The 17,024-nt window shown below is 31.6% G+C and overlaps 1 protein-coding gene across 16 annotated transcripts in view; it reads left to right on the forward strand.

The window, feature by feature from the left end:
* The window catches only part of LOC129805265 (syntaxin-binding protein 5), a 146,826-nt gene that overhangs the window by 39,634 nt on the left and 90,168 nt on the right, over positions 1–17,024 (forward strand). For all 16 annotated transcript variants that reach the window (XM_055853049.1, XM_055853052.1, XM_055853051.1 and 13 more), the window contains one exon: positions 6,650–6,747. In XM_055853049.1, the coding sequence (XP_055709024.1) occupies positions 6,650–6,747 (98 nt within the window). The remainder of the gene's footprint in view (positions 1–6,649; positions 6,748–17,024) is intronic.

The raw sequence follows: 17,024 nt of genomic DNA on the forward strand, positions 1-17,024 counted from the left end.
TAGCCCTAATAGCCGTCTAGGCAAAATATAGTGTAAATATAATTTAAGCATTTGGAGGAGCTGACGTTTGTCTTATTTGGTACATAATTAAGTTATCATAAGACACACGCGGCTATTCCAGGTGTTATATATTTCTACAGTAATAATAATAATAATATGCTGGCACAACATTCCATGAAGGAACAAGGCCTTCCCACAAGGGGATTTCTAGACATGCATTATTATTTTTTTTCTTGTACGGGATGAGATTGTCAGTCCCATGCCCGTGGAATCAAGTGCAGTGAAGTTCACTGGATGCAATCCGAACACCTTTAACGCCAGAAAAATTCCTGGTGACCTAAAGGGGATTCGAACCCGGGATACATGCATCACAGAGCGAGTGCTCTACCACTTGACCTATTGAGTGCACAGATATTTCTACAGTAGTTTCAATAATAAATTCAGAAAATTATCAACCAATTCAATATGTTATTATGAACCTAGTGATAGTGATAAGCCTAAATCTGAGGTGACATGGTTACTTACTTTCGATACTATCGACTGTCGATTCTGAAAACTTTAAACATTAGCTGCACTTCCTGTAACTAATATAGATGTTTATCAACAGCCTCATTCTTTTAAGAATGTCGCAATTTATTGCCCAACAATCCGTAAAAAGTCGATATTAACTTAATCAAACAGATACATAGATTTATCGATTCGATAGTGTCGAAAAGTTATCATTCCACCCCAGTTTATTCTAGGCAAGATGCTTATCTTGAATCAGCCCAGGAAAAATGCAAATTCGATTATAGCTGAAGTCGGGGGTCGCGGGACGTCTTGCAGTAATTAACATTTGATACAAGCTTCAACTCATTTATAAATATTTTTTCTCGGATAAATTTGCTCTTTGACGCTTTTAGAATTTTACTGTTTAATGAACATTTCTTAGATATTCATTATAGCTCAAAAAAATTCTGGAATACAAAAAAAATACGTGAGTGCAGAATTCTCCTTTTTTTTGGTACAAGTGGGAACATATTGAAAACGTAGTGACTACCGCGACTAAATGTATCCACTGGCTTATTGACTTGCTCTTGAGTGTAGGACTTGAATTTCTTCGTATATAGTCATTCGAGGAGAGATGTAACATCTTTTTTATATTCAATATTGCGAATGCGTTTTGAATGCGAGACAAAGACGAATCTCACTGGTTTTTTCATTTGAAGACTCTAAATTTAAGTTATCAATATTAGAAATGCCTAGATGAAAATAGTCACTTTGAAAAATAGGATTTAAAAAAAATTGCATTTCGAGGAACTCAAAAAAAGTGAGGGTGAGATGGAACACCCCTAATTTTAGCAAAATATTTATAGTTTATTTTATTAATTTAGAATAGGAAGGAAGTGATTTTAGTCATGAACACTATTTCATTGAATTTATTGGAGTTTATTTTATTTTTTCAGTATAAATGATTTATTTTGTGGAATATGTGGCTCATATACTTTGATGGCAATTTCGCTGAGTGTATCAAGTCAGTCTTACTAGAAATTTAGGGAAAATAATTTCTAAGATTTACTTGAAAAAATTTTGAAGGACATTGACCAAAATTCACACCGTAAGTGTAGCCAAAACTATTAAGTTCCATCTCTCCTCAACCCCCAAATACACAAATTCTTATGGCGAAATAAACATTTTTGGCCATTTTTCACACATCCAAAAAATTCAATTTCAATTTTCTCGTACAATTTTAAAGGTAGAAAGCTGTAACTTGGGGTTTTTTTATTAGAATGTTGAAGGGCACAAATAGACCAAATGAGGTGGAGATCGTGCATAGGGTGTAGGCGGGAGACGAAGTGGCCCATCTCTCCCACTGTTCCAACTCTCCTCGAATGACTAGTCTTATTTTTTGTCCATATAAAACAATGAGAAAATTTCAAAATTACACTTCAAAATAGCTACCTAATTATCTTATTTTACCCTAAAAACCTGTGAAATTATATGCAAATTTTGTATTTATACTAATATATCTGAATTCAGAAAGATGATTATAATCATTATAATGAGTAAAACATGATCGAAATATTTTCTATATTTTTTCCAAAAAAAAATTGATCATATTGGTTACTATTAGAGCCGAAATAATTGTTGATATTTCTTTTTAAACTCTATTTTTTGGTCCACGAGATGACCTTTAACTATTTAAGATAATTGTTGAATTTTATGAGACTTATTTTTTAAACATTCAAAGCTTAATTTGAGTTACGTGAAAATTGAATATTGCTTAATTGAGTTATCATGAAAATTGTTTTGCTTGATTACAAAAACAAAAAAAAACTTAAAGCGTGAGTAAGTTGTGTTTTAAAGCGTCCACCGCCGTCTTAGCGTTGATACCCAATCTCCAGAGCAAAACGGTGGAAAAGCTCCTTCGTAGGTTGTATATGCCAAACATCCATTTAATGTGTTACAAATAGGACCCATCAAATCGGAGTATTGTCCGAGAGTTATGCCTAGCGCACAATAGCTTTTGTTTGTAAACATGTTTTCAAAATTGTCTGTGAGAGTGAGCGAGATGACTAGATCTAGATCTCGCTCACTGTCATTCAAATGTCAAAAACATGTTTACTAAACAAAAGTTATTGTGCGTTGGGCATTAGAGTATATCTCAAACTCAGGGCAGTTTTGATTTTCTTCATTACGTCCTCGTAAACTGTTTTGACCTTTTAGTACAAATTATATAGAAAATGAGGATAACCTCTCTGGAACTGAGATGGGAGACCCGCATTATTGGTCACGAACTGCTTCCATTATGAGTTAAGCTCCTTAACTTTATGCCCTAGACACACTTACGACTTAAGCCGACAGACGACTTAGTGGGAAATGAAGTTTAACCATTATGTCGAGTATAATTACACTAAACCGTCTCTCGGCTAATCCTCAGGTCTGTAAAGGCCCTTATTCTCAAAGGTAAGGTGTATTTCATCTGCCGGTGCCATCTTTCTTTAAATTCGCCCGCTACTTCTCGATATTCATGGTGAAGCTCACTTGCTGTTTTTTTTTTAAGAATGGTGCTGGCATCAATGTCTGTTTAAATTTAAAATAGTTCCTCAAACCCAAAGCTTGATCTCTTGAAGGAGCACGATGTTTGGAGAAGCAATTTATTGTACCAAAAAATCAAGTTAGGCGAAATTATTTGTTCCACTGTGACGCCCTTATCGTTGATCATTTGAAGTTTATTTACTCGTCAAATATGGCCAAATAAAACTGGAAATACGTCGGAAGTTTCAGCGCGATCAAACTTCTAGTCACTAATGTAATTAAAATACCATCTATTTTGCATTGCACATGCACTTTTTGAAATGTCTGGCAATTAATCCTAGTATATACAGTGGCTGCAAGAAGAATAGAGTCAATGCTGTAAAGTTTGTAAAGTATAATGTCACACAATTGCTGAATTATTGAATTTTTCATTTTATTTTATGTATTTGTTTAAAAAATATCATAAAATAGTACTAAAGCAAATTCGATTGTGCCATGACCTATTGTCAGGTCACTCAGAATCATTTGGGATATACAATTTAAATACATTTCTATTAGATAATATTAAAGAAACTACCTCACATAACTTGTATTTATAAGATATATTGAATAATTTTCAATATTTTGATAAAACTGTCAGCTTATACCCTTCCTAAGAGGAGTTCCTTCTACCCTACATAAATGAATATAAACATTTTTTTGGGGTGCTTGTAGTAGAGAATGAGAGAGTAAGATTTATGCGGATTTATTGGAGTTTCTCATCATTTCATTCATGACTAAATATATTTTATACCAGGTGGCATAAGTAGTAGAAACCCACGACTGAAGAAGCCATAAGGCTTTTCGGATGAACATTTTACCTTTCCATTAAAGTAAAAGAAAGATTTTGAAGATTTTTGGGCAAGAAATCAATATATATATATATTGGGTTTTATATCATAAAAATTGTGGTGAACCATTTACTTATTCGAAAGAAAGGATTGAAATACAAGTCACTTTAAATAGGAATAAACTTGTTTTTTTTTCTTATGGCCTCTACATACTAGAAACAATTTCTTTAAAAATGACTTTTTAAAGAAAATTTCCCGTATCCTTGTAGGCAGAAACAACAGAATTTTTCTAAAAAAAGTGCAATTTTTTAAAAAATTGCTTCTAGTGTATAGATAACAGTAATGAAATAGACGTATTTTTACTGTAATAATAAAATGTTAGATAGTATTCATAAATAAAAATTTGTAGAGTCCAAAAAAATTATTGTAACTAAATATTTAAAGTGTTTTATTTTAAAAAATTAATGCTCCATTTTGACGAGCATTTATCATAATGTATAGAGGCCGCAAGGGTAAACTACATAATATTTTGCTTTTACTGGGTTTTGATATCATGGCTCTTTATGGTATTTTCACAACACATAAAAGAATCACAGGATATTTTTATGTGTAATGCCTTATGCCCAGAGCACAATAACTTTTGTTTGTAAACATGTTTTCAAAATTTCTTATGAGAGTGACCGAGATTACTAGATTCAGATCTAACTCACTCTCACTGAAATATCAAAAACACGTTTACAAAACAAAAGTTATTGTGCGCTGGGCATTACAATATGCATATATGTATATTTGAATAAATATAAAATTTTAATTTCAGTTTGAAATTATGCTGAGTGTGAATGATGTAAGTCATACATAAAGTCCTGCGGTACAGAGAATTCTTTGATGTTACTCCATGTGATGAAAATTGATCAACGAAGTGAACTAATTTTCTCTTTTCTTTTCATATAATTTTATTTGTTTCACTGGCAGCATATGTGCAGAGGGGTATTAAAAGTATAATTTTGAAATGGCTTTGTGGTGTTTGGTACAATTGCTCAAATTTATGCTGCAAAGGATAATTTTGCTCCTTTTTCTGTGTATATGTATGTGTATTATATATTCTGACTCGGTGAAAATTGATTTTTCATTTTCAACGATGTGGATTTTTGTTGCTGCTGAAATAAAATGAGTGGAAGAGTTTTCCACACAAAAACAGTACCGTTTGTTTAATTCACTTTGTTAAATGAATCAATTTGGAGTTTCACTTAAAGTTATTTACTATTATGTACTACCACTTAATAAAAGTTATTGTGAAAAAGCTTTTGCGAAATTTATGCAGTTTAAAAGTGCTTCTAAAAAGAATTTATAGCAAATTTAATATTTATAATTTAAACATATTCTTAATATCTTTCATTATTAATTTTAGGAGTTTTGGGCATTAATATATTTTATTCAGCACTCTATCCACAAAATGAAAAAATAAACGATTTACATATATTTTTTTTATTTTTTATTTTATTATCAACGAAAGAAAAAAAAATCATTGACATCGGTTAATAATCATTAGAGATAGAGTACGGTCCATTTGGATATAGTAAGGGTCGGGGTACAGTTGAGTGGAGTAGGGACAGATGAGAAAGGTCTCGATTTTAGATGCAATATACTAGAATTTCATCGAAATTGCTTTATAAACAAAGAAGATGCAGTCCGGTCAAAACATTTTTGATTATAGCTCAGATCAGGGAACATCGAGGAAGGAGTGCGAACCACCGTGTTGGAAAGGTTCAACCTCAGCTATAACATACTAAAATTTAAAGAAAAGCCTAAACGATGCTTACGAAATATTCGAATTCGAAATTTAGAAAATGGATTTTTCGATTATTTAGACCTTCGATTAAATCGGATGAAATTGGGGTGTCATAAAGGTTGTAGAACTCCACGAGAGCTTTCCAAACCACCAAAATTTTTGAAATTTCGATAATTCAAACCGGAGATATGGCCATTTGAAAAATGAATTTTTGACCCCTTTTAGCTCCTGTCAGGCGGGTCAGAAGACCTTATGTTTGGTACTGATGGAAAGCTCTTAGACCCAACTATAACGTACTAAAATTTGAGATCGATCGATGCCATATGGGCTAAGTAATTGAGAAAACAAAATTTTGTTATACTTCAAAATGGCAGTCGGTCTGATATCACCTACTCCTAGCCGGCCATCAACATTTAACCTTTGCCAAAACCGCTTGTCGATATCTCTTTCCGTTCTATCTTTAGAAGTGCTGAATAAATGATAGTTATAAAATAAATAGAAAATTAAAAAATTGAATTTTTGCTTTGGGAAATAAGAGGAAAATTAAAATATTCAAAGACTTCCGCATTCAAAGGCAGGAAATTTTCCCCTATATGTTTACAAAATCAAAGCGGTTGTAACAGTTGTAATATTGAAATCACAGGAAGGGATATGAAGTGCAAAAGACATTCGGGGATTTTTGCGCTTGTGGATTTTATACTATTATATTCTATGAGTTGATTTCTTATATCAATTTCAGTCATCTAGTAAACCCAACTTTTATTAAATCGAGCATTACGTCTGATTGTTAGCTATCTCTCTATCTACTTTTTCACTATATATATATGATAAAAGTTGCAATATTATAAACTTAATTTGGTATTTTAAATTTCGTGTTAAAGGGGTGTTTTTTTTTCAAAAGGCAAAGATGGTAGAAAGAAAGACTTTCATATTTTTCTCATCATCTTTTAATTACTTTACATAAAATTAAAAAAGTTATTAACTCATTTCCTTTTTCTCATGCTCTTTACAGACTTTCCGCCATGGATTTCCTCATGCTCCAACATCCCTTGCTTATGATCCTGTGCAAAAGTTGCTGGTGATTGGAGACAAAACTGGAGCACTGCGATTGTATCCTTTTACAATTAACACTTGATATTTTTAGATAATGGTGACAGTGCTAGTCGCTGGAGTCACACAGAGAGAAAGAGAGAAAAAAAATATTCACAGAGAGGGATTGAACGAGAAAAAAGTCCTATTCAATTGATTCACGAAAAGTCTAACAACTATCTATGTTGTATATATACATGTACTCTGAAAAAAATATTTTGTCAAATTAACAAGACAAGTTTTTAAAAAGAATGTTCTTCCATACGGAATATGGTAAAGTTTTGTCAAATCGGCGGCCAACTGGATCTTGTTAGAAGTTTGTCAAAAGGGGTGTTCTTCCATATAAAATGCAAGAAAATTTTTTATCAAATTGGTAAGTAACATCCTTTTGACAAAATTTCAACAAAAACCATTTGTTCGTTTAACAAGATATTTTTTTCAGAGTACCACCAAAAAGTGGTTATTAAAAATTGGTACTGAAAAGATTTGAAATTCCAATAGATTGAAAAATTTTAACTATAATTTGAGGAGCTCAGAGCAAAAAACGCTATTTTGATAAGGAAATGCATACGATTTAGAGTTTTTTTTGCTCCGAGCGCCTCATTTCATCAATGAAATACCCGTGAATGACTATATTCTATATTCTACGCGTACAAAATAATTTGTTAAGAGGAAATAGATGGGATTGCTTGTAAGAACTTGGTTTTATACCTCAATATCTATATTAACATTTCGAATTTGTAATTTGAATGCACGTCAATTCCCTGGAGATAAATATTCAAAAGTCAATAGTTGGAAATATGTAGATGTTTTGGGTAATGGAATTTAATTAGTTCATCCCTAGTAGTTTCACTCTTGACTTAATACTCAATCACAAATTATTCCGCAGATCGTTAAGAGATTGAAAGATTGTCCGAAAATGAGTAATTGAATTGTGCTAGCAGAAATTGTGTGTGATTAATTGATGGGTCGCTGCCATGTACTGGTGGAAAATTCACACAATATTGGACAATTACATGACAAATAGTCTCTAGACACTGTTGGAATTCAAAAAGATGGGGTGTACAACTTTGTCCGACGCTATGTGTGTCTTAATTTATGGAAGTTGTATTTGTAATATTATGTATCCAAAAGGATAAAAAAAAAATCCGCGAAAATAATTGTAGTCAATTTTATATTGGTTGCTCAGGAATAGGTATGTACAAGCTTTTGGAAGAACTTTATATTAAACACACTATTTTTCTTTTAAATTTCATCTTAAGTTAAAGCGAGAATGTGTACTTTTTCCCTCAACATTTTATCATGCGTATCTTAAAATATATTCCTATATTTAATGATTCACGATGCTGTGGGTGAAAAAGAAATTGACGAAAGGGTAAAGAAAAAGGGTGTATACAACGTGAAAAGCTATAAACTCATGTTATTGTATAATTCGCCATGCGGAAAATATCTTGAGTTTCACTTGGAATGCCAAAAAGAAGGGGTTTGGGGCCCGGGAAATGGGAACGTTTTCTCTGGTGAATCATTTTCTTCTCTCATCTTGTCATTTTCAAGCTGTACGTGAAGTGACTATTAAACCGAGAGCATTCGACTTGTTGTAAGTAGTTGCCTTCAATTATATAATATAAGTCTGTGATATGGGGTGAAAAAAAGAGGCCAGCAATAAGTTGGGAGAAAAAAAAACAGAGAGTAAAAAACGAATGTGAAAAGTCACTTTGGAATAGCTTTCTCTCATATACATTTAGTGGATCCAGCGGAAGTGAGAAAAAGTGGCTTATATGCATAAAAGAAAAATCAATGAATCATCATTTTGTTCCTCATTTTTTTTTTACATAAATCAATTAAATATGTCAAGAGTAATAATGGGATTTGATACGTTGGTGTTTTTCCTTTTCATACTTTTCATATCGAAAGTTGATTGAATTTGTTGTCCTATTCAGCTGTTTCACAAAACGAAATATCCACTGAAAATTCCCTAATTTCTGAGGATTTTACGAGAAATTAATTTACACAAAAAACCACGTTTTGCTAAATTGCACGAAATGCGGAAACCTTTTTTCTTTCTGACTTTGCACATTCTATTATTGTTTGCTCAGAAGATCCAGAAAAAAGGCGGAAAAGCTTTCTAAACTTTTTTTTTATTCATCCTTTGTTTTCAAACACAAGAATTGCCTCTCTCTCTTCGGTCTCCATTTGGTAAAATGTTTCACTTCATTTCTCATGTTTATTTATCCATTTCAAACGGAAAGAAAAACTTTTAGGCACATTTAAGTTCTTTTAGAATTGCAATAACAATTTCCGAATCTATTTTGGTCTTTGACTTTACATTTAATCATGTAATGGTAACATTAATATTTTTTCTGGAAAAGTTAGTGAGCTTACGAACATTAAATTGTTATACAATTTTTTATAACTCATTTTGAGAGAGTATATTGTAAGCATATATAAGAAAGACGTAATTTCATTTAATTTTTACACAAAGGTTAGTGAACAAAAGGGAGGGTGAACAGTATCAGTCATGTATTACTTTAGTTTAGAAAATAAAAAAAAAATAGAAGTAATGGGAAATTCATTTTTTTAATACCTAAAACTCGAGACAGCCTAACTTTACTTAACTTGCTTTCAGTTCATAAGCATTTGGGAAGCTGATTTCGATAAAAAAAAAACATCTACCTGAAAGTGCCCCAGCTTCCCCTATTTTTTTTGATTAGAAGCTTATCGATTTTTCTTTAATTTTTAGTTTATTTGAGAGGAGACGAAGACATCCGTAAACATTTTTTTATAATGTGTGCTAGGGGTACCACCCTCTAAAAAATAGATAATACCATTCAGGAAGTTAAAAATCATAATATTTTGAAATAACACATATTTTTTCCGAAACTAAATTTATGTCAATTGCTTTTAAAAATGTTGCGAAGAAATGAACGAAAATTGACAAATTTGTATTTTTCGGTTGCAAGGATTTTAATTTTATCCCTCTGCGCACATAAAGATGACCGGAGATCTGTAGAGATTTTTTTTGAATACTAAATGTTTTTCGCGAAATAGTCGTAAAATTTTTTTTAGGTCATTGGAGACTCTTGTTCTCAATGGGTTTATAAGCAAAAAAAGCATATTAAAGTGATTAACAAATAAAGCTTTTGAGATATGACCACAAATCAAATGGCTTGATTTTCTTTTTTCTGAAAGGTATAAAATTCTCATATGAAAAATTGATTCAAAGAACTTTTAAAAGGGACGTGATGCGGAGCTTACACAAAGAGTTCAATATTTCTTTTCGATTAGAATGTGTAAGGATGTATATGGATTGAATAGATGTAGCAATAAAGAAGTGTTTGTTTATTTGAAGTTTGCTTGCAATTTTTTGGGAATATGTTTTTTTTTTTAATTTTCGATTCATTGGTAATATAAAAAGATAATTCTAAACGAAAATAAAAAAAATGAATTTGGTTAAGACGTAATAATATTTACCGTAGTCATTTTATCTAGGAATTACTGGGCGTGCAAGTACTTAAAATATTACTGAGCGTGGAGTAATGGGCCACTATAAGATATATTATATAGATTTTGGTTTAAGAATATTCATTTAAATTCAATACATTTTTATTACATGTGAGAAAGTCTCATCTTCAAGATGTATCATCTTTTTGTACAAGGATTTCTAAACACAAAAACTGACACCCTTACAAATTACACTACAAGATCCCATACATACAAATGTCTTTCTAAAATAATTTAGTCCTCTAACGCGATTATAACAACAAAAAATATTCCAAAAATTGTCCTACTTTTTCCACTGTGACAATTTATTGCAAAACAAAAAAAAAACACTGTATCACTAAAATACAAATCCATTTTCTGTGCCGAAAATTCCAATCACGTATCGATACAAAAATTGAATTATTATTCTACTGTGCACAATAAATCAGTGTACTGTATATACTCTGTCACTATGTATGTTGAGTATTACGACAGTGAAAAAAGTATTAAATTTATATAGTTACTCATACTCTTTTCCATTTTTAACAGAGATTCTTTACAATCTCAGCTTCTGCGGTCTGGCGTTAAACCCGATTTTCTTTCATCGGTTTAAAAATTTGTAGAAAGTTTTATTGTTCATAAATCAAAAATTGTCATATCTGCTGAAAATGGGTTTTCGTATCCGTTCTTCCGTCCGTCCGACGGTTACTCCAAAATATAAATGCTTCTGGAGAGAGAAGTGACAGAGCGGCAAAGGTAAAAAAAACGTTTTGAAGTCGCAAGATAATGATATGAGGTTATTATAATGTAATGATACAGCTAAGCATCCTAAAATCAAAAGAAAAAAATTAGTATTTCGTATCGAAGTCGGGAACCTAAACAACATTAAGCAATTCATCTTTATCCTTAACTGACCTTTGATAAATGTATTCAAACTCGATCTGAATATTATTTTTATTAAATGATTTCGGATATTTTTTTGGAAGTTGTCTGTATATTTTGTTGCATGCATTCAAACTTCTTATTGTATTTCCAAATAAGCCTATCATGACTGATTTTCTTTTTAAGTAATTCTTAAGTCTTGAAACTCGATAATTGTACAAATTCGATTATTAACTAAATTTTATGATTTTTAAGTTTATACTCAACTCGATTTTTTGTCCACAATATTCAACTAAATATGTATGTATCGGGTGTGCTCATATTTAGTATTTTGCGCATTTTAAGGTTGCCTGAGAAGAATCTCATTCACTATAAGCCTTTCGAGGTTTATTTTTTTTTTCTGGTTAGTTAGTTTACACGAACCGCAATATTGATAAAAGATACACACCAAGTATTTCACATGTGCAATTTTATCAAATGATTGAATTTTTTACGCATATGTGCTCACACTAAAGTAAAAACGTGTACAAAATTTAGAGAATACGCACAATGATCCTACCAAATGTGAGGAATTACCTATATAATATGTAATACTTGAATTCCTTTTTGTATCTTTTCGAAAATGATGTAAAAGTACATGAAAACTTCGAATGAAGTCAAAATAATTCAGAACATTTTGAATTAAAAAGCCCATTCCGTCGTTGTTGATAAGTGTTATTTAACTGTAAATTTACAATAGTATTTTAGAATATTACGCAATGCTTCGCAATTCTGTATGTTCTTGAAAAATTTTATTAATTTCATTTAAAAAGTATAAATAAAAAAGATGGGGTATTAGGGGCTCAATTCGGAGTGGGGGGGGGGGGGTTGTTATATTATAGGAAAAATGTGTACACTACTTCCATAATATTTTTATATAAAACCTTATATATCTTTCAACAATAATTTTTCTTACTTGAGTTCGATTTATTTGTCAATTGCTCAATTTCATTGAAAATTTAATTTATATTATTTCCTTACAATATGCTAGGATGGTTTTGAGATGATTTATGAATAAGTTTAAATGGGGTTAAAAGCAATGCACATTCGAACACTAGGGGGTAATATAAACGCTGAAGAATGCAATCACGTACTTGAGACAGTAGCAAAGTAAATTCGCAGGGTGCTTGAAGTCACGATTTTGAGTATTTCTTGGAGTTTTCTTAGCCATTATTATTAATCCTATCTGATGTGGTTAGAATTGCTTCTACATGACAGCATTTTATCACGCGGGTACTGATGGAGAAATACAAACTTTTGATTTTAAAGTAACAGTGACAGAATATCACTCATTTCAATTGAACTTTGTAATTGAACTTTAATTTCTATTCATCATTAATATACGAAACATGTAAAATTATGTAACACTTCGTAATAGTATATAGCAACAATGTGTTTATTGTTGCGGCTTTGAAAATCAAGAACACAAATATACAGGTTCTTCTCAATGAGGGGTGTGTATTTGGGGGTGGGGGCGCGTTAGTGACTGATGTGAATTTGGCAAACAAATTGTTAAGTAAACAATTGTATATGTGTATGTTTGTACTGGTATGTAAATTGCGGATTAGATATTTTTACTTGAATTTTTGCTGTACAGACAGAAAAAATGAAACGTATACATTGAAATCTTAACATTATAATATCTTAATAATTTAATAATTATAGTGAATATAATTCTTAATATCAGTAATACTCGTAAATTTTGCTTGTATCTTTACAAATTATTCTGAAGGTCATTTCGTCATTGTATTTTCATATATAAGTATTTTTGCGTAGAAAACGTAACTTTCGATGTATTTTAAAATTTAAAATTAAGAGCGTGTTTTAAAACTGATTGAAATACATTTGAATTCATTATAGGAAAGATGTTTTAATGTTGGAAAACTTTTAACCAGTTCGTTGCGGAACTATTATGAATTATCAGATATTATTATTTTTTTTATAAGAAATTCAGGTGTGTACGTACACCAATGCTATTTCCACAGGTAAAGGAAACCATCCACGAATAGAATTAGACAGTGGGATGTTATATTTTGCCTTAGAATAAATATCGAAGAAATCACTATATCTTCGAAGTAAACACCGAAGTTCGTATTTATTGAAATATTTATTAGCCTGATATAAACACTTTTTTTTACAAATTATATGCAATGAAAAAAATATAGGTGAATAGCGTCCCGGTCAAAATCCCAAAAGCCAAAATCCCGAAAGCCAAAATTCTGAATGAGCCAAAATCTCAAATTCTTAAAAGTGTCATATAGCTACTCCTACGATTGCAACCGCGTTTGCTGGAGGTGAAGGGAAATTTTCTGTGGTTTGGGAAATTATTCTACACATTATCCTCCATATAATTTCATCCCTTTCAGGATTTTGAACATTCGGGGTTTTGGCTTTCGGGATTTTGGCTTTCAGGATTTTGGCTACCTCCGAGTTGGATATTGTCAGGCATTATCGATACTATCATTTAATAAATTTATCATTTTCTCTGGCTTTATTTAAGATCACCAAAATGTGTTTTCATTGTACACATCAGAGATACTATAATTTATGAGATTTCCTCATTATAGGAAAGTTTGAAGTTTGAAGTTGCCCCTCTTTCTGATTTTAAAATCTCTTTGTAAACTTGTTTCTTCAGTTGAATCATTTTTTTTTTAATGAAAGGATAGAGGAAAAGCTTATGAATTCTATGTATCAATATATTAAAAATAATAAGTTATCTGAAATGTAAAAGCATCTAAAGACAATTTGTTATTAAAATATATTACAATTTTGAACAATTCATTGTTTTTGCCCATATATAATATTACAAATTACTTAGGTTTGAATAGATGAACTTTGCTAATCTTTCAGTAAAGTCTTTGGGAATTATCGAATAAAAGACTTAGAAGAGATATTTATTTTGCACCCTTATTAGACAAACATGGGATTATCGCGTGAGCTGAAAATCCATTTTGACTTCTGATTCCTTCATCTTCTAACGTATAAGAGCGTAGTTGTAGTGTGAAGATTGGAATGATATCTCACGATGAGGATTTGAATAAATGGGCATTTATCGAGCCTATTCTGTACTAAGTTATGTATATAATGGTATTGTTAGTAAGAAATTAGGAGAAAGACTCGTGAGTATATAAGTGAGCTATTTCACTTAAGCGATCTGCCTTGCGGCGGTATGATATTATGAAGATTATCAATTCAACTCCCATGGTATTCTGTCAAAGAAATTTTGCATAGTTAGGATGAAGTGGAGAATTTAGAGAATCTTTTTCCTTTTTGCCTTCGACAATTTAAAGTACTAAGTTGAATCGCTGTTTTGCTTTTTGTGCTAGAACAAATTACCTAGTATAGTGAAAGAGAAAAGATTGATAAATTAAATTGATTTCTAAAATTTTTTGAATAGTAATGAAAATTTATTTATTTAGTAAATACAATAATCATCAGGACTCAAGTATCAATTAGGATATCTATTGTCTTAACAGTGATGTACACTGATTTATCGGTAGAACAGGAAAGGTTGCCAACTGGTGTGTAAGGAATATGAAAAAAAGTCAGTTATGTGACGTCAAAATTGATGATGAGATTACATTGAAGACGAACGAGCAGAATATCTTGACTTTGTCGAACCTGCCCATTCTCCTTCCTGGCGAAGAAGCGACACTTGATTGATGCGAATGAATATGCGAGATGGTCGAGAATACTTCCAAAACCAAAATGTATATATATCCTTAGAAGTATATGCTATATATGTATATTGAGGAAGAACGCACAATTTTCCGGGGTAAATTTCTTATCTTAATAACTTTGTGGCCTCTCACAGGCAACCACAGACTTCTATTCTTCTTTTCCCTATTTTATATATACAATACATATAATGTTATAGCGCATATTTTTATGGAACCATTGCTATTGTCGTTGTCATCTTCGTCTTTTTTTTTCAGTAAAGAGAAAAAGCGAGAAGACTTTTCAAATTAGACCCTGAGCTTTTATATGACAGAGAAATTGTGTATGAAATTAGTTCGTGATTTTCCAGGGGCATCGTCGTAACATTTCCCATTACGATATTGATTGGAAAAATTACTTTAATTTCCCGTTCAATTTTGCACACTTTGTTGGTCACCCCTCTAATTGATAATATGGTCAATATTACATAATTCATCTTCCATTTTCTACCGTCAATGTCATTTTTGGGGGATATGACAAAAGGCACATAATAGCACGTCGAAACCAACCCGTAAAATGACTCCAATTAAATATGAACAATAGCACAAGTTGAATTTCTGGTGTCTTCCTAATACCACCTACCATATTTCTCATTCATATTTCACAACAGAGATTCATGATGTGCAAAGGAAAAGAGAGTTCAGGATAATTTTGTCAAGTGATGATGGCACATTTTCTCATACTTTTCTTTGCGTACTTGGAATTGGTGCTGAAGCTGACACTGACCAATTTTCATTTTCAACTTTTTCGATTGCACTCCATTACAAGAGCCACTTGAAAAATGCCGAGTGAGACATTGAAAATTATTCCCATGTATTTTTCACCATTTTACTGAATAGAATATGAATTGGGAATGGACAGAACGGAGTTAGGAAAAAAGAGCTGCTCTAATTGAGCTTTTTCACATACAGAAGGACTGAATGCCATTTTTTTTCTTTCCCATTTACACAGCTTCACTATCCAAAAGTTTTGTGTGTAACACAAAGATGTAATATTGCAAAAATTTAATTAATTGAAGAGAAAACCATTGCGCGGCAGCGGTATTTGATGACTATATAGACTGTATTGATGACTTAATTAAAATCTAACATATATGGGAAATATCTATGTATATGTATATTTATATAAAGGAATTTATCATTCGATATATTGGCAATTGAATAGGCCTTTCATATCAAATTGCTTAAATACCGCATTGATTGCACATAATAACGATGTGGGGATCTCTCAAAATTACAGATGAAACATGTAAGGGAAAATGCATTCCTCTTCTATATATACAGCAGATGGTATCCTCCATCCGTATTCATCATCCATTCACACACAAAAACATTCATATTTCAAATGACTGGGGTATTAAACATAAGTGCAGAAATTCAGTAGACTTCAGAATGATCTAACACGCTTACAATATGTGTATTTTCATTTCTTCATGAATGGAATATTTTATTGCAATCGTCCAACAACATTTTGGACAAGAATTCTTCATATATATGTCTTGATACAAAGATGTAAATTCAAGTGATTTCACAAAAGCTTATGGGGGATATATTGATTTTGCAATCATTGCAAGATACAATTACATTCTACTAGTCGAACGAGAGAGCAGTATAATATGCATTTCTTAAACTTGTTACTTGTTGGGACTAAAAATTAAACTGTAAAAGATATCAAAATATCAATTGTGGCGACCCACCATAAAAAAGAGAACACCTAATGGGAAATTTTTCGTTTTATCCTCCCCTTGCCGAGTCCTTAAAAGTCGCCAGCCTGGTTATCTGATAGAGTTCCTAGTGCCGAATGCTTCTGTCAGGTCTTCGTGCCCCGTCGTGCCGTGAACGAGGAGCCGCATTCTTCACAACTCCTTCTTTGTTGAGGTAGTTATTCTCTGTAATGAACTTCCCAGAAAGAGAAACTCCATAGTCTTCCTTCTTTTAACTTTAATTTTTTTTTGTTTTCTGGTCAAGAAGATTTTTTCCTTTAATGATGAAGATGGCTTATACAAGTTGTGAAAGAGTTTTCCACTATTTTACTCTGGGAGTAGGTTGGTTATCAACACTTTTAGACCCCCTCTTTCCCTTAAAAAAATTAGTTTATTTAGAAACGGCTCCAAGATATCATTGCTTTATAAAGTTAACAATCAATGTGATCGAAGATAGTTTTTTTTTTGAAGAGTATTG

The sequence above is a fragment of the Phlebotomus papatasi genome, chromosome 3, assembly GCF_024763615.1.
Source record: "Phlebotomus papatasi isolate M1 chromosome 3, Ppap_2.1, whole genome shotgun sequence".
Classification (NCBI taxonomy): Eukaryota; Metazoa; Arthropoda; class Insecta; order Diptera; family Psychodidae; genus Phlebotomus; species Phlebotomus papatasi.